Source organism: Sesamum indicum, linkage group LG8 (assembly GCF_026168435.1).
Source record: "Sesamum indicum cultivar Baizhima isolate 11 linkage group LG8, ASM2616843v1, whole genome shotgun sequence".
NCBI lineage: Eukaryota > Viridiplantae > Streptophyta > Magnoliopsida > Lamiales > Pedaliaceae > Sesamum > Sesamum indicum.
In genome coordinates this window covers 3,532,680-3,551,306 of record NC_142664.1, presented here as the reverse complement: position 1 = coordinate 3,551,306, position 18,627 = coordinate 3,532,680, and the positions used below count along the sequence as shown (strand labels likewise).

At 32.0% G+C, this 18,627-nt stretch overlaps 3 protein-coding genes across 10 annotated transcripts; 1 reads left to right on the top strand and 2 right to left on the bottom strand.

The window, feature by feature from the left end:
- Nucleotides 1-4,905: 4,905 nt before the first annotated feature.
- EMB2744 (Pentatricopeptide repeat (PPR) superfamily protein) lies at nt 4,906-9,735 on the bottom strand. 8 transcript variants are annotated; one of them, XM_020696301.2, is made up of 4 exons: nt 7,060-9,735; nt 6,773-6,874; nt 6,313-6,558; nt 4,906-5,413 (listed from the first exon to the last, which is right to left on the bottom strand). In XM_020696301.2, exon 1 carries the CDS (start codon nt 9,223-9,225, stop codon nt 7,171-7,173), a length of 2,055 nt encoding a protein of 684 aa, XP_020551960.1. In that variant the 5' UTR covers nt 9,226-9,735; the 3' UTR covers nt 4,906-5,413; nt 6,313-6,558; nt 6,773-6,874; nt 7,060-7,170. The 8 variants fall into 8 exon arrangements, with proteins under 8 accessions (XP_020551960.1, XP_088740115.1, XP_088740113.1 ...); XM_088883989.1 differs by having other exon boundaries at nt 6,773-6,871; XM_088883987.1 differs by having other exon boundaries at nt 4,906-4,997; nt 5,172-5,413; nt 6,313-9,735.
- On the top strand, nt 5,328-6,265 carry LOC105167736 (putative calcium-binding protein CML46). The gene has a single exon (XM_011087557.3). It carries the CDS (start codon nt 5,480-5,482, stop codon nt 6,071-6,073), a length of 594 nt encoding a protein of 197 aa, XP_011085859.1. The 5' UTR covers nt 5,328-5,479; the 3' UTR covers nt 6,074-6,265.
- A 7,277-nt stretch (nt 9,736-17,012) lies between the features above and the next one.
- On the bottom strand, nt 17,013-18,090 carry LOC105167735 (uncharacterized). Its single transcript, XM_011087555.3, has one exon. The coding sequence runs from the start codon at nt 17,929-17,931 to the stop codon at nt 17,179-17,181; it is 753 nt and encodes a 250-aa protein (XP_011085857.1). The 5' UTR covers nt 17,932-18,090; the 3' UTR covers nt 17,013-17,178.
- Nucleotides 18,091-18,627: the final 537 nt, after the last annotated feature.

Below are 18,627 nucleotides of genomic sequence, written 5' to 3'. Positions count from 1 at the left end.
TACATTTTGTTAGTTTAGGGGGTAATTGTTACATGACGAATAGGTCAGGAGGACAAAGTGTATTTTATCCTTTTTTTTTTTTTTTTACAAATATTACCTACTTTTGATTCTGCTACAACTTTCAGCTTTCTTTACAAAAATAACCTTTTTAAAAGAAGAATTTTTTGCAAATACTCCTTTAATCTCATTGCTCAAGGAATTATTGAAAATAGTTGTATGAATCCTAAAAAAATTCAGTTCGATCGTTCTACCAACTGCAATTACTAAATTAACAGAAAAATCGCATTCAAATCACAAAAGATTGAAAATACACTTTTCTAAAAGTTATGGAACTATTTTTGATAATGTGATGAACAATGAAATTGAAGTTCTATCATGAACAATGAAATTGAAATTGAAATTGAACAATGAATCGAGCCCTCATGTGTAAAAAATTATGCGATGTTATTCGTTGTGACAGGACATGCATTTGGATGGAATGGTTACACCAAGAACGACTTCGGGACTCCTCTATTTGGAATATATTTGAAAATAGAGGTTCATGGTGTTGGAAGAAACTTATACAGTTAAGGGCATGGCTACAATCGGAGGTTGTTTACTGCATCGGTAATGGGTGGGATTTTTATTTATGGAGGGACCCTTGGCACCATCTAGGCCCTCTTATTCAGAGAGTGCCCCATGGACCTATTGTTACGGGATTGCAGTAATCCAGTAGGTTGTGGGTTGTCATTCATGAGGGTCAGTGGCAATGGCCTTCTATCACTGACTTCGAATGTCTGGAGATCTTGCAGGTACTATCTGTCAGTCACGGAAGTAACGACCGAATTTTATGGCGGTTCTCGGACAATATTGTCACCACACAAGCGCTCTATCGTTTATTTGATCCCCGGGTCCAAAAGTAGGGTGGTATTCACTACTTTCTGGACCTCTAAAAATTCCTCGGCACATGCTCATTCTCTGGCTCGCTATTCAGGAAAAGCTTGCTACAACGAACAAGCAATGGTTATCACATTTAGGTGGATGCGTCCTATGTACTGAGGACAACTTGGAGACACACACACATTTGTTCTTTCATTGTCAGTATAGTAGACGTTGTTTGACTATTATCAGACGAACTATTTGATTTCTCTGATCTAACAGACAGTGGCGGATGGATATTGAATGGGCTTCTAGGAAGTGGAGGGGCAAACACATTATTAACATGACATACCGTGCGCTACTTGGGGCATGCGTTTATCATATTTGGAGGGAACGCAACATGAAACGGTTCGAGCACACTTCGAGGTTGCCGGCTACGTTAGCTAGCTTAATCATAGAGGATGTTAGACTATGGATTTTTAGCAAAAATCTTCCTAGCTCTGTTAGCTCTAGTGCACTTTATAAATTATGGCGTATCCCTTGGTCTGTCGAGGGATAACATATCATACGAGCACTGTTGTATTATACTTCCTTTTCTCATTTATGAAATTTACCTTTCCCTAAAAAAAAAAAAAGAAATTGAAGTTCTAGTGAACTAAAATCATGGGACGAAAAAATGCAATTTCTTTTTAATAGGATTAAAGGTTCTGAAAATTTGATTAGTTCTTGAACTAAATTGTTGTTTCCCTTTCAAAATAAATAAATTGTTGATTCATCTATTTAGTAATTCCCGATCATCATATTCGTGTAGAGATTTTACAAACTCGTATAAGCTCACTACGATGAAAGAAATTTTTTGTTGTAAAGCACCATTAACAATTTTAAAATGATCATTAAAAAAATATTTTAAACAATAATAATTTTAATTTTATCGTAACATACTTAATAATGATAAAAATTATACAACCATCAACAATTAATTAGAGTTACATCTATAGCGACGATATAATAATAATAATAACATTAATTATTATTATTTTTAAATATATTAATATTTTTAAATCATTAAACATACTTTATTACAATATTCAATAATAGCAATATATTAATATTATCTATATATATTTATAAAATTTAAACTCACAATCTTTTAGTCGTCAGATAAAATAATTATTATTATATATATGGTTTTGGATTCAAATTCAGGCGACATATGGGCATTTTAACCTCTCCTTTCTATTCTATAGTGTGAAATTCAGGCGTCATAAAACTATTATATAGTCTTTGGATATGCAAATTAAATGTGTGAAATACCTCCTTTTAAAATTGATATTTATGGTATTTAAAGGGGTTGGCGGTCATAGTGAATGTATTTATGATGAATTTTTATTATAAAAAAATTATTTTATATTCTTATGAATATTTTAATATTACTGATATACCCATTAATTAAATTCTTAATAGCTCTGATCACTTAGGTAACAAAAACGGATAGAATAAGGAGTTATTTGTGGAGAAAAATTTTCTCATCTTTAGTAAACCTAATCTGTGGTTCTACTCTCGAAAATAAAGAAATTTCATGAAAATCAGAAAGAAAGAAGAATTGTATTGATAAGATAGTTTGTGAATACTCTTATCAATACCTATAACATGATAATATTTTTTATAATTAAAATTATTATTTAATATGACATACATAAATTTTACGTTCAATTAAAGGGACAGGGGGATTACAAAGTTTTCTCCAAGTTCTGTAATTTCATGGATCTTCCAAAAGACAACTTTCTAAGTTTCAGTATAAGTAATGCTATTGATTGTGAATCGTTCAAATAGGAATTCCTTGCTTAATTTGGATGTGTATTCTATATCACATGTGATAAGAGAAAGTCATTTACGCCCAAATACGTTTGTCAAAGAATCGGACAAGAATAAAGATAGAGTCCCATTCTACATGTCAATACCGGCAACAATGAAATTTATTGTAAGAGGAAAATCCGTCGACTTTAAAAATCGTGAGGGTTCAAGTCCCTCTATCCCCAAAAAAAGCCTATTTGACTCCAAAAATCTTTATCCTATCCCCTTTTTCGTTAGCGGAAAAACCTTTGAAATTATTTCAATATTGAACCTTGGACATATAAGAGTTCCGAATCGAATCTCTTTAGAAAGAAGATCTTTTGTCTCATGGTAGCCTGCTCCAGTCCCCTTACGAAACTTTCATTATTGGGTTAGCCATACACTTCACATGTTTCTAGCAATTCACATGGCATCATCAAATGATACAAGTCTTGGATAAGAATCTACAACGCACTAGAATGTCCTTGTTGACGATCCTTTACTCCAACAGCATTTAGGGTTCCTCGAACAATATGATATCTTACACCGGGTAAATCCTTAACCCTTCCCCCCTAGAACCGTATAGGAAGTTTTCTCCTCGTACGGCTCTTTTAATATATATTTGTTTTACGTTATACTTTTTAAAAATTGACAAGTAATTCACTTATGATTTTTTATCTATTTTTTAGTTTTATATTTATATCAGGATACATACTATGCATTATGCAATCTATTTTATTATTTATAAATTTATGTCAAAATTTAGTGATTCCTATGAATTAATCTAAAAATAATGATAAAGATAATAATAGTGATGGTTGAACAATTTTAATTATTTTAATTATTATTTTATTATATATAATAAGATCAAAAAGTTTAATCAACAATTACGATACGTAAAATTTGGGCACCCGATTCGCACTAAATTTAACTATATATATGATCGTGTCCATTAGATCATATCTGACAATCTGATTTAAAATCACATGGTCTGATTCTACGATACACCGGTTTGAATTATTATTCTTATGTTCCGAGTATGATATCTTGACATCCGTATATCCAATAAATCTAAAACTTTACCAAATATATTTTTTCTGTAAGTTTGATCATATCTAACGGTCTGATCTGAATTTTGATGGTCCGATTAACCCATGTTGTTCAATAATATAAGATAATAGTTACATCAATGTAATACTAACATTTATAAAATATATAAATTAGAAAAAGTATTATTTTAGTCCGCTAAGTATGCCTAATTTTAATTTTAGTTCGATAACTATGTCCATTTTTGTTTAGATCCAGTAACTTACGAAATTGCTTACTTTTAGTCATCTGGCAGATTTTCGGACAATTTTACCTCTATGCATCTTTTGAAAGGCACTCATAGGGGTAAAATTGTTTGAAAATCTGCCAAATGACTAAAAGTAAGCAATTTCGTAAGTTACTGAACCTAAACAAAAATGAATATAGTTATCGGAGTACAATTAAAATTAGGCATACTTAGCGGACTAAAATAATACTTCTTCCATATAAATTTACTGCAGATTGTGAACATATATTAATCTCAACTATAAAATATTTTTATGTATTTCAATTGCATATTTCAGATAATTGATACTTTTCTATAATTTTAAAATGTTCAGTATGATTTTTTTTCGTACATTTTACTAATTATATTACTATTAAACTAATCAGTAGTTTATATTTATAACAATAAATTAAAATTTCATACTATATTTTGGTATATTTTATAATATAGTACACATTATACAATCTATTTTATTACTTATAAATTTATGTAAAAAATTGGTGATTCTCATTATTTAATCTAATAATAATAATATAGTATGCATTACAAAATCTATTTTATTACTTATAAATTTATGTAAAAAATTGGTGATTCTCATTATTTAATCTAATAATAATAATATAGTATGCATTACAAAATCTATTTTATTACTTATAAATTTATGTAAAATATTGGCGATTTCATAATTTAATATAATAATAATAATAATAAAAATCAGCTCGAACTCGATCAGCTCAAAATTACAGAATCAAGCTCGACAAAAATGGTCGAGCTCGACTCGTTGCCAGCCCCAGGAGGGACTGTAGTAACTAGTGAAGTAGAAGTTGGTAATCCTTAATCTTTCAGAAGTCTTGGTCAGAAACGTGTGAAGAAAAATCCCACAAGGAAATGCAATTCCACAATGGATAGCAATAGTAAATTCTTTTTATTTCCCAATTCCCATCTTTTTCTTTTAGGGGAAAGAGGCTGCCAAGAAACCTCCAATTCCAGGAAACTGCAAAGCAGCAAATTCTTGGTTTAGAAGTCAACTATTCCATGAGAGCGGACTACACCTAGTATTATTCAAAATTTCCACATAAAATATCATCCTATCAAGCAAAAACAGACAAAAGATCAAAGCCAGCTTGGCCCACCATATTCTTGGAATTTCCAAACAACTCCTACTCACCAGGAGAAGGGCAGAAATTTCTTTGTATATTCTCATGCACTGACCATTTCATTTTCATGTTCTTTCCACCTTCTCACAATCAGTAATGACCTGCACCACACAGGCAACTTCCTCCCCTTTGAAACCCCACTAGGTTTCTCAGCTCATTCTCCAACATATAGTATGCATGTATATATATTCCCACCTCCAAGTTCCTCAAATCATCTTCTCGGCATCTCTATTCCTTATCAACTTTCTTCTACCTGCATGTGAGAATATTATTTCAAGAAAACATTCTAATTGTTCTTGAGAAGAGAGAATAATCAGTCATGTCTCACTACGAGGTAAACCAATTTCCGTTCGAGCACTTCTCGCTGAATACTATTCAGCTGACTGTTCTGATTGTGGGGTTGATTGAGTTCCTCTTGCTGCAACTACTCATTGACAGGAAAAGGATTCACACCTTTTTCTTGGGACTTCGGTCCTCAACCCAGTCTCAGTTGATTGGTCCGGATGGTTCTAAACATCAGGCTGATTTCAAGCCATCCGACAAGCAAGAGGATAGAGTCGATCAAAGTGTGAGCAGTGGAGAAATTGAGATTGTTTTAAGAAGCTTAGGAATGTGTTGTAATTCTATTGAAGCAAAGGTTCCAGCAAGGTTGGATGCTGATGACCTTTTTAACCTATTTGAAGGGGAAAATCCTAACTTGGAGGAAGTGAAGGAAGCTTTTGATGTGTTTGACAGTAATAGAGATGGGTTTATTGATGCTGAGGAACTGCAAAAGGTTCTCTGTGCTCTGGGCTTAAAGGAAGGATCAGAGATGGAGAACTGCAGGAGAATGATTGGGCTGTTTGATGAAAATGGAGATGGAAGAATAGATTTTGATGAATTTGTAAAATTCATGGAGAGTAGCTTATGTTAAATTATTCTTTTACAGTGACAGAAAATTGTAATAAACCTTTAAAACTCAGCATATTACTAATATTTTGAATATAAGACATTCTTTTCTAGGAAAAAACTGTTATGGTGTTCCATGAAAAATGTGCTATTCTGTCATATTTGTTACCATGATTATCAGTCCTCACCAAAGACCAGATACTTTCTGTTTTTTCAAGATTGATTCGATTGCATTATCTTGTAATCTCAAGGATTTCAACTCACCGTGTGATGTTGCTCAATGTGCCAATTAAGTTACAGTCTGGTTACGTCTTGCTCTGAGGATGATGCTGCAAATGCTGTGGAGAGCACATCAAAACAAGTGTTTCTAGGATATGAAAATCCAGGAGTTCGACAGCTTTTCTCCGCTTCAAAACGACGTTAGCAACTCAGGAGCATCCTCTGATATTTCCAGGCAGAAGTGTGAACGCTATAATTTTTCCTCCAAGAGAGCGTAAGTCCATGTTTCCTCTGAACCACAATAAAAGATAAATGAAAGAGAGGAAAAATAATTCTTTGTTCCAGCAGCACATGACGCTTAAAATGAAAATAATCAGATCAGGGAGAAAGTCCGCTGGGATCAAAAGAAATTGCAAGAAGATATTTGAACTTCTTTCTGACAACTCACCCTCATGCAAACCAATCCTACTTCAGGAAAAGCTCAAGATCTTTGTTTGTTGCTTACCTGCCATTCTGATTGGGAACTCTATAACCAACTGCATTCTTTTGTCTAGTGTCGAAACAAATGGAGCACTATGCGGCTTTGGAGATGATGAAGAAGCAGCTACTGGGAATCAGCACAATCAAAGTAATAAGTTCTTACTTCAACCAGAAACAAAATAAATAATAAGGAATACCATTTTCTAATTTTCATTGAGACGGGTTTGGGTTCTGAAAAGGGGGTGGGGGATGAGGTGTTGTCGGGGAATTTGCATTAATTGTCAACGCAAAAGGTGCTCCTGAACAACTTACAAAGGCCTCTTCAAGTGAAATTGCTCAGTGGTTAGTATTAAGTGGCCTATACAATGTAGCAGGCCTTCTCCCTTACTCTTCCGTCATATCAAGAGAAGTTAAGACTATATTTTACCAGTAGTCAGCACATGAACAGTAACCATCTCTGAAATGATGAAACCGATTAACATCTCTTACAACTATTGTTCTCTTTGTGAGCTTTGAGATAAATTTAGCAGCAGAGTGGCAATCATCACATATTCTTAGGTTCTTAATCACATGAATTGGTGCCTCTGGAGGTGTTTTCATAATAGCATATGCTATAGCCAACTTCTCGCTGTGATAACTGATGTGATCTTCTTTCTGTTCCTCTTCCACATCATGCAACTCGGAAACAATATCAGGAACATAACCCAGAGGTTTAATTTCTACCAACAATTTCTTCACTTTCTCACGAATTCGTACAGACTCGACATGTTTAGTGTCATCTGAAACAAAGACATGTGTCTCATTCCTTATCTCTGTCCAGCTCAATCCAGGCTCTTTCTTTATGTTCTTTACTCTCATCAACTTTCGAACCGCCACAACTTTATCCCATCTCTTTGCTTTGGCATGCATATTTGACATCAGTATACAAGTTCCCACATCACTGGGGTCCATATGCAGCACAGTATCTGCAACTGTCTTTCCTAAACCATAGTTCTGATGGACATGACAAGCATTAAGCAAAGTTCTCCAGGCAACAATATCCCATTTGATTGGGATTGATCTCATGAAATTCTCTGCCTCGTCTAGCCTTCCTGCCCTAGCCAGAAGCCCAACAATACAGGTGTAGTGCTCTAATCCAGGTTCAATGTCAAACTCCCTCATCATATGATTCAGATAGTAGAAACCTTCATCTACACGTCCCAAGAAGCCACAGGCTGAGAGCACGCCGACGAAGGTTACATAACTTGGTCGGTGTTTCGCTATTAACATCTGTTGAAACACATCCAGGGCTTCCTCGCCAAGCCCATGATACGAGTAACCAGTTATCATTAAGTTCCACGATATGACATCTCGATGTAACATATTCCTGAACACAGTATTTGCATCATCAATGAGGCCACACCTTGTAGCCATATGGATCAGAGCATTACCAACAACAGTGTGATCCTTCATTCCCATCTTCTCAGCACGTGCGTGTAATGAATTGCCATATCCAAGCGCCGAGATACCAGCACATGAGTTCAAAACCACTGCAAATGTGTATTCATTTGGTACAACATTTTGAAGGTCCATTTCTAGAAATAGTTTGAGTGCTTCTTCAAAGCATTCGTTGTGTAAATAAGCAGTCAATACCGCTGTCCAAGTAACCTCATTTTTAGTATGCAACACATCAAAAACTCTTCTCATAGATGAGATTTCACCACATTTTCCATACATATCCACAGTGGCACTACCTACAAACAAATCACAGTCCACACCAGTCTTCAGTATTCTGCTGTGAACTTGTCTTCCCAAATCTAAATCCTTAAGACTTCCACAGACTCCAAACACATTAACACAAGTTATACTGTCCCACTCATCAGATTCACATTCAACCACCATACTCCGCAAAACGTATGATGCTTCTCTGGAATCCCCATGATCCAAGAGTCCCTTCAACACAGAATTATAGGTACAAATATCTGATCTTGAGGTGGAATTCATAACCCGCACAGCCTCCTTCACATCAGAGAGCATCGAGTACATGTTTACAAGTGCATTCTTCACATACTGATGAAAGATCAATCCAGATTTTAACGCATACCCATGACATTGTTGACCTTGATCCAGCAACCCACAATTCGAGCAGGATGCAAGAACAGTTGCTAATACATATTTATTCGGGCATAATTTATCCACTTTAACCATGTACCTACACAGCTCTATAACCTCTGAAGCACACCCATGCTGCAAATACCCAGCCATTATACTACCCCACGAAACAACGTTCTTCTTCCACATTCTATCGAACAGTAGGCGAGCACTCGCTATGTCACCGCACTTCGAGTAAGCATTTATCAAGGAATTCCTCTCGATCACGCGGTCTCGAGAAATTTGATTGGAGACAACGAGATGGGCATGAATGCTCTTACCAAATTTGAGATTTTTCGCACCAGATGATGCTTTTAAGAGCTTTCTTACGTCCATTGGACTTAACATGACCCCGTCTTCTTTTCAAATGAAAAATTCAAATTCAGACTCATCCTGTAAAGAACAGAAGCGGGATTGGAAAGCCCAAGTCATCCAAGACCAAAACCTCCAACCTCAAAATCATCAAAGAAATCTCCAATGCACTCCCAGCTGTTTCTACACATCATTTTAAGCGTTCTTTCTGATAATTAGATTCTTTTTACTTGGGTATTTCAGAATTTCATATAAACAGGACAAATGGAGCACCGAAAGACACTGAATGAAGGAAAAGGAAATCAATCCTCCTCCAGTGTGTAGAAGAACAATACTTTCGGTAGAAACTTTTATAATTGGGCTATTAGGCTGATATAATTTGGGAACTATGGTATTCACCTACACCCCCTACATTTATTATGAGCACAAAATTGGAAAAGGAGCAACTGTTGAAGCTTAGCTGAAGCTTATGGAAAAGGATTGTTCGGGAAAATCTCTGTGTTCTATATCTGGAGTGGTTTTTGTAAAAATAGCTAAAAGGTGTATTAGAAATTAAAAGGGATGATGGTGTTTGTAAAAAATATTAAAGATAAGCTAAAGTCAAATTGGTAGCTTTGGAAAATAAATTTAATGAATTAAAAAAAATATTTTATCTTTATGTGTTAAATATATACTACTTTTTCTTATACTTGCGCTTATTGTTTGTGAATAATAATTATATTTTCGCGAAAGTTAATTTTTTTTATTTTGATTAGCATATTTTGTATTTAACTTTTAAAAATTTTAATAGAAAAATTAGATATTAAATTTAATAACATTCCTACTAAGTAATATAATTATTCATTCATACACAATAATTAAACTTGCGTAATTACAAAAAATATTATTTTATTAATTAATCATAATCATTAAATTTATAATTTTTTATGGTATAGGACTAATATAAAAAAATTTAAAATATTAAATATATGAAAGTGTAAATTTGATTATTGTCAAATTATTCAAAGTATTTGAAAATTTTAATATCAATTTTAGATATGTAATACTTTTAAATAAAGTAAAAATAATAAAGTTGAATTAAAATTATTACAAGGAGAGAAAAATTATAAAAAAAAAATCTATTATTTACAAAATAAAAAAATCAAAGCTACTAGAAACACCCTCAAGGTGCTTCTAGCTTTTGACCTAAAAATGTCTTTCTCAACAGTTTCAAAAGCTAAAAGTAGCATCTCAAATACTTAAAAGGGATAATTACACTCCCCTCTCCTGAAGTTTGGTACAATTACTCGTAGAGCCCCTATAGTTTGAGAAATTATATCTAGCACTCCTGAAGTTTGCTTCCGTCTTAACTTATAAATTCCTTCGTCAAAATTCACCTAATTTGTTGATATTAACAAAAAAAAATAGAAAAAATCTATGTTTATCTCCGACTGGCTTATTATTAATTTATTACAAGTCAAATAAATATTTTTATGCTCAAATTACATTCTTTTTTCAGCGCATTAATGTATGAGATGAGGTATATCTTCATCGTTATAAGGGTAGTTTAATTAAAAAAAAATATTTGACCTGCAATAAGTTAGTAATAAGTTAATCGAGTGTAAACATCAAATTTTACTCAGCTTTTTGGTTAATATCAATTTGGTGAATTTTGACTAACATAGGGACTTATTTGCTAGACAAAAATAAACTTCAGGAGTTCTAAATGTAATTTTCCAAACTAAATGAGGTCTAGATGTAATTACACCAAACCTCAGGGGAAGGAGTTGTAATTATCCCTACTTAAAAAGTGTATTTTTGAAGTTAAAAGTTAAAAAGTATTTTTCTAAAACTCTTGCAAACACTCTCAAATATGTTCTTTTCAATTTTTAGTTGCTGGTACGACAATGAAAAATAGGGATAATTACACTCTCTTTTCTTGAAATTTGGTGTAATTACACATAGATCCCTTGTGGTTTAAAAAATTACATTTAGGACCCATAAGTTTGTTTCTATCTAATAAATAAGTTCCTTCTTTGGACAAAATTTACCGAATTTCAGATATTAACAAAAAAAATAGGAAAAAATCTATATTTATCTCCAATTTACTTATTATTAACATATTGCAAAGCAAATAGATCTTTTTATGATCAAATTACCTTCATAAGTTTCTCGCTTTAATGCATGTGAGGAGATATATTTTACCGTTATAAGAGTAGTTTAGTAAAAAAGTTATTTGACTTACAATAAGTCAGTAATAAGCCAATCGATGATAAATATCAATTTTCATTCAATTTTTTTGTTAATATCAACAAACTTAATGAATTTTGACTAATAGAGGAATTTATTTATTAGACGGAAGCAAACATCAGAGGTGCTAGATGTAATTTTTCAAACCATAGAGGATCTATGTGTAATTACGCCAAATTTCAAAAAAAAAAAAAGTGTAATTATCCCTAAAAGTATCATATAGAGTGTTCTATTTATATAAAATAGAACATATGAAATTTGATTTAATTATAAATACACACTAGTTTTGGAATATCAAAATTTTATTGGAACCCTACTAAATGAAGTGGCATGTATGATGGAACAAATCACACATGCGTTCAGTGTCATTTTTAATCTAATAAAAATATATTTATATTAGGCAAACATCAGCGGGTGTCGCTAGAAGAAATATTATTTTTAATTATGATTAATTATTATAGTAAAAATAAAAATTATAGTAAATACTAATTAATCATAAACACGCAACGATTATTAATTTTTATTTTTGTAAGTGAGACCGAAATATTAGCTACAACTATCCGTGACAAACGTTTTGATTATAGATAAAACCATGGCGAAAGTTAATTAACAGTGATCAAAATTTAAATTTTTATATCAACTTTTTTTATTGTAATAGATAATATTGGTTCGCCATAATTTTTAAATCACAATATTTTATAATGCAACATAATCTATTTTTTTTTTTTAGTGATCATCCTAATTATTATTCATATTTCTTAGCCTTTTGAAATAATCAAAACATTTTTTCTAAATTTGCAATATTTACATGCCACCTATTTTGTTTCAAGTGTTAGTAGTGTATTTGCCACCGCAAATAAAGTGGTTCACTTTATGTACTTTTGGTTACTATTAGATGCTAGGGTAAATACGATGGTTTTTTTTTTTTTTAATTTGTTTTAATTTAAATATTTAATCTTTATTTAAAAAATTATAAATAATTTTTAAAATTACAAATATTTTAACAGATACTTTTTGTGACCGCTCATTATAGGGGGTATTTGTAATTTTAGGAGGAGTATTTATGATATTTTAGACAACAAAAAGATATTTCTAATTATAATAAATCTCAAAAGAGCAAGTTGTAATTATCCTAGATATTAATATTAGGGTAAATTATATTGACGTCCATTGAAATTAAATCTAAAAAACACAAATACTTTATATTTTTTTCAAAATTACAATTACACTCTCAAAAAATTATAACTGTAATTATAAATATACATTCATTCAGCGACAAAAGTTTACACAACCACCCCATAAAGTACGTTATGTAGACAGCTTTTAAAGGGAATACACTTATAATTTTATAAAAAAAAAATGATAAATATTTATGTATTTAAATCTAATTAAAAAAAATGAATACTAATAGTCCAGGTATCGAAAAAATAAATTTGGTTGACCAATTAAATGAGTTTTAGGCAACTGAAATATAAAAAAGGGGGAAAAAAGGTGAAAGTGAGAGTGAAAGATTCGGAGATGAATAGAAATAAATTAGATGCAGTGGAGCAGTACTTTGTTGGGTCATATCACAATATTGCTGTCATTGAATCCAATTGGTACGGGTAGGGTCAATGGATCTGGTGTGATATAATCCTGTATCTAATGGGGTACAGTCGTCCTCTCCCTGTCTGTTTTTTTTTTTTTAAATAATATATCGATTTAATTAATACATTAATATAATAATAAATAATAATAAATTATATTGATTCATTCAATATATTAATATAATTAAAAATAATAATAAATATGAAAACTCAATAACTCACATAAAATAAAAGCAAATAAAAACTAAATCAAATTATGTACAGACGACAAACACTTCTAACACAAGTTTAACCATGTGTTTAAAAAAAATACTATTTTTACTTAATATTTACACTAGCCTTTTGTTAATAATAATTAATTTTTTCAAAAAAAATAAATTTTATTTCAATTAGTATATTTGGTAATTTTTTATACAAATATTTGTCATTTATTATTAATAAATTAAACACTAATAGAAAAATTGAATTTTTAATTCAATAATATTTTGATTAAATAATATACTTGTTCATTCATATATACACAATAAATAAACTCGCATGATTCTCAAAAAAATATTTTTTTATTGATTAATCGTAGCAATTTGATTTTTATTTTTCTACGACACATGAATAATATCATATAATATAGCAAATAAAATATAAAAAATTATAGAATATTAAAAATGTGAAAGTGTTTTTTCGAAACTTTCACAAGTACTACCTCAGGTTGAATCAAATTCAATATATCTACACGATCCATTTTGGGATAGGTTGGTGCCCCGATATCCAAATGGGCCAGGGTCATGGACAAAGGTCCTTAGCCACAAGAACCAAATATTTAATTGCCTCACCTAACTCAATGTCCTTCAACCCACCAACTACACGAAAGCAAAACTGAACCCAACCAGTGCCTTAATTGCTTTTCTCCAGAATTTTTAAAGTTGTTCACATTTGATCCCACCATATCAATTCACTTAAAATCATCTGTCGTCGTGGCCTAATAATTAAAGTCGAATGATATCGTATTTATATTACGAGTTTGAATTATTGTTTAAGTATTTTTGGTACGTTTAAATATACGTTCTGTATGTTGACTCACAAATGATTAAATCTTAGTTTTTATGATACGTTGGCTTGATCAGTTAAAAATTCTAATCATCATGCAAGACGCAAGCCCAATCTTTCTTGAATGAGGCATCCTTGTTCTGCTATGTCTTTGACCCAACCCAAGTTAGTTTAGGTAGCAAGGACGGATTACTTACTGTCAAAAAATTATATGTTCCGTCGCATTTGTTATTATAAGAATTGCATTCATAGGTAATTTTTTAAGTACCCTTGTAAGAGGTGAAATTTATACTTTTAGTCCCATAAAATAGGAACTTCATACTTTTCAATCCTCTACTTTAAAGAAATTTTTAAAATAATTTTAAAACAGAGAAAACTCGACACATTAATTCCTATATTTTATGGGATTTCAAAGGATTAACTATGACTAGTTTTCTTCAAATTTGGGACCAATATAAAAATCTCGTAAAGAAGAGTACTAAACATTTCGAATTTTTTCAATTTTAGAATCATCTTGAAAATCTCGTAAAGCAGATAAATAAATGTGTTGATCACTCTATCCTATAGGACATAAAAATATAAAAAATACGTGATTTCGACTGACCTTGTGACTGTGACAAAAGTAAAAAAATAATTTAAAAAAAGAAAGAGGGGGGGGGGGGGGGTGGAGGAATATGAAATCAGTCAAAAATCACCTACTCTTTAAGTTGCTCCAAGGGGTAATACCCGGATATTGATAAACTCATCAAGAACTACCCTTCTGTAGAAGGGTCAGCTGCATTTATTGAAAAGGGTTTCCATTTCATGACAACAATTCATTTTTCTATTAAAGAACACAAACATTTAGCAGTTGCTTCAAACCCATTTGTTCCAATTAGATTCATTCCCATTCTCTAACTCTTCATCAGCCACCCAATCGCCCTTTCTCCCTTCCCTCTCCTCATTAATATTATTGCCGGTTTCTTGCTAGCTAGCTTGCCCCAAACCAACAGGGACATGTTGTGTTAGTTTCTCCTTTAGGGAAATTACTTCATTTCTGTGTTCAAATCATTTGATGTCTGTTTCGGACAAATGGCCCCTCTTTCCATTGGTTCAAGATTCTTGTCACATTGGACTGGAAGATTTGTCTATTTCATCTCGAGTCTTGCATGAGGCAATTAGGTTACGAGGTACAGCCAAGGATGACTTGCCGGTCATCATACATACAACTTATACATACACATAAATAAGTTTGTGTAATATTTTTGAATCGGCAAGTTATTTTTGGCTATATCTATACCTGATTTATCTCATGCTAGATTGCTGATGAATGTACTTAATAATTTGTTGCGATATTTATGTTTTGATAACAGGTGATCAATCATCAGGTATTGCGATATATGGTATTTTTACGCTGAACATTCTTCTAATTTTTGTCCCTATTTTTACTCATTTGACTTGATTTACTTTGCAGATGGATAAGCAAGTACATATATATATATATATATATATATATTTACATATACACATGACTATTCCGGAATCTGGAGCATGTAATTTGCTCAAACCCTAATGATATCAGTGTGGAGTATTTCTTGTATCCCCATGTTGGTCATGGTGAGCACTTAATTTCTCTTGGGAATATTATTTAACCCAATTTAATTCACTGCATTCTTTTTTCCAAAAAAAAATATTTTTTTTTTTAGTATTTACCTGCATTAAGCAAAGACGGGCTCAATATTTTTTGTTTCAAATCTTATTATAAATAAAACATCAAATATAATAGAATTTGAAATAAAAAATACGAACCATCACCCTCCAGATTTAATTTGAGGTGGACCAGCCAGAACTAGCTGTTTACTTTACAATTGTTTACATACTATTTCCTAATAATTTTCTTTTTTTTAAAAAAATAATATTATTCGTAGATTATTTAAAAAAAGTACTACATACACATCACTGGTCTTCCTTTCTTTGCCATGGCAATTGTGGTATTGTAAATTATGCGATTTAAAAATTATATCAAATCAATATATTATCAGTTACTATCAATCAAATTAATGTATAAATTGAGATTTTGACTATAACCGATCAATATTTATTACGATTTCAGTAATAGCCAAATTAGTATTTTCCAATATGTTTCTCAATTGTAGCAAAAAGATTGGCATGATTTTTAGCTAACTAAATGTTTTAGCCTTCCTTAGTTATCGAAACATCAGTCAATAATCATCATGCGATCGTGGTTAATTGTTGTTCACCAATTTTTTTACTTTTTACCATGATTATAATTCTTATAGTGAGGCTACAAGTCTCATAATTATGTGTTTACTATTAGCTTAAGAATTACTTAATACTGCATTCATTATTCCTAAACAAAAATTTAAGTAGGAAGTCATTCAACCAAACAAAGTTCATCAATTCAAATTCTTTATATTGATGGAGTCAGGAGGTCAATCAAAGGATGATTCTAAAGGAATTAAGATTGTACGACTTGAATTACTAGTGCACGACGGGGTTCAATTGCATCATAATTGATCGATTTTTTTTTTATGAAAATTCTAAAATTAAATATATATATATATATACATGAATTTTATGTGTATGAGTATAATATTATATATGCCATATAAAAGGATCTAAAATACAGAAATCGTGGATCAAACATAATGTATTGACACGACTTCCAACAATACACAACAATTAATCATAGTACTTTTGTCCTTGTAGATAACTAATTAGGGTAAAATATATTATTTTTTGTATCGGGGAGTAACACTTTGGTTCTACTCCAAATTTAATTTCACAATTGATAACAATCATTTAAAAAAAAAAAAAAACATGAATGATTCAACTCTTACTAGAAATTGCCAATTTCGTCCCAAAAGGTAAATGCTTGGCATGCAAAAATTTCTTCTCTTTCATTCTTAAAACAAATTTAGTAAATTTAAAATCATGCAAATGTATTGAGTGTTTTTCGGCCGCTATAGTTCCAAGAAAAAAAGAAAAAAGCTAATAATAATTCAACTAAAAACTATTTTAAAATTCTTTTATTCCAAAATTCTAATTTTTCAAACATATTTCCAAACAAACATATATCTATCTATATATAGAGAGGGAGTGTGTGTGTGTGTGTGTGCATGTATATGTGTTAGTTATGACGTGCGATACGTTCACAACGCTTCCAAATTTGATCACTCTTGAGCTTGACCTCGCGCGGAGTCTTGTTCTTCATATCTCCCAAGGATATGAGATCCTTAAGCATCTCCTCATGGCAGTCTCTCCCCATATGCAGAACCCTCCAGCAACACCCTTTGTCCACCGTCTTATGATTCTTGAAAATGGAGTCGGAGACCTCGTTCCCGCACTTCTCCGTCAGCTTCTTCGCGCATTCCCTCAAGAACTCGGCGTATCCCGGCAGGTACTCCCGTGGCGGAAGCTTTGGGTAGTTCTTGTCCTTGGGACGCGGCGCGATCTTCTCGCATTTTTTCCATAGTTCCTCACTCTTGGAGAGTATTTTCTTGACGTAGGCGTTTTGTTTTGTCAGTTCTTTTCCCCTCATCACTAGTCCTTTGTGGCAATCTGGTCCCATGTTGACGAGCTTGGAGCAGCAGGTTTTGGAAACGGTTTTGTTGTCGAACATGTATCCCACGATTTGATCGGCGCACTCTACCGTCATTCGCTTCTGGCATTGCTTCAAGAATTTCTTGAACTGAGGCGACAGTTTCTGGTCTTCGAATGGAGGAGATGGCCCGTACTCTTCAAACGGTAAAGGTGATGGAGAAGGCGAAGGGGAAGGGGAAGTAGATGAAATTTCGGTTGCGACGGATTGGAGACTGAAAAATCCGTTGTTTAGTAGGAGGAGGATTGTGATTTGGATGATGGCGACGGATTTGGGAATCATGGTGAGTTCTGTAGCGATGGTTAGATGGGGTTGTTGTGTGTGAAATTGTGTTCTTGTGTGGTGAAATGTATAGAGTGTGATGGGTTTTGCAACGATTGAATGGAGACGAATTTGTTACGACTGAATTTAATGGTCAGTAGTTAAAACCTATGTATACATTTATGGGCTGTCTGTCTTGGTTTGATTAAGTAATCCGAAACTAGCAGTGTTGTAACTGTGGATTAAGGCCATGTTTGGATGTGTCTTCAAGAACTTTGTAGTTAATGGCTGTGGCTGAATTTATAATTATTTTTCTTGAAGGAGAAAGGCCATTTTTCTTGTGATTCAACAGTCCAAATTTTTGTATTTTCATAATTTTTTGTACTATTTGACTTATTTTTTGGATAATTACTTATGAGATTAAATTCTATCATATCATATTTTGATAAAAGTTACAATTTTTAGTCTTAATTCCCTCTGTAATTATTCTGTACCTAATTACCCATTATGTCATTAAATAATCTTTTACTTCCTTGGTGTACTTAAAGAATGATGTAGAACTTAAATTATAAGTTGTATTTGTATAATCAATTAAAAAAATTATAAATAAATTCAAATCTCATAATCAACATTAATTATTTAAAAGCCATTTTTTTTTATAATACTAATTAATAATAATGCAATCACGGGCTAAAGTGGGCTGTGGCGGATAATTTG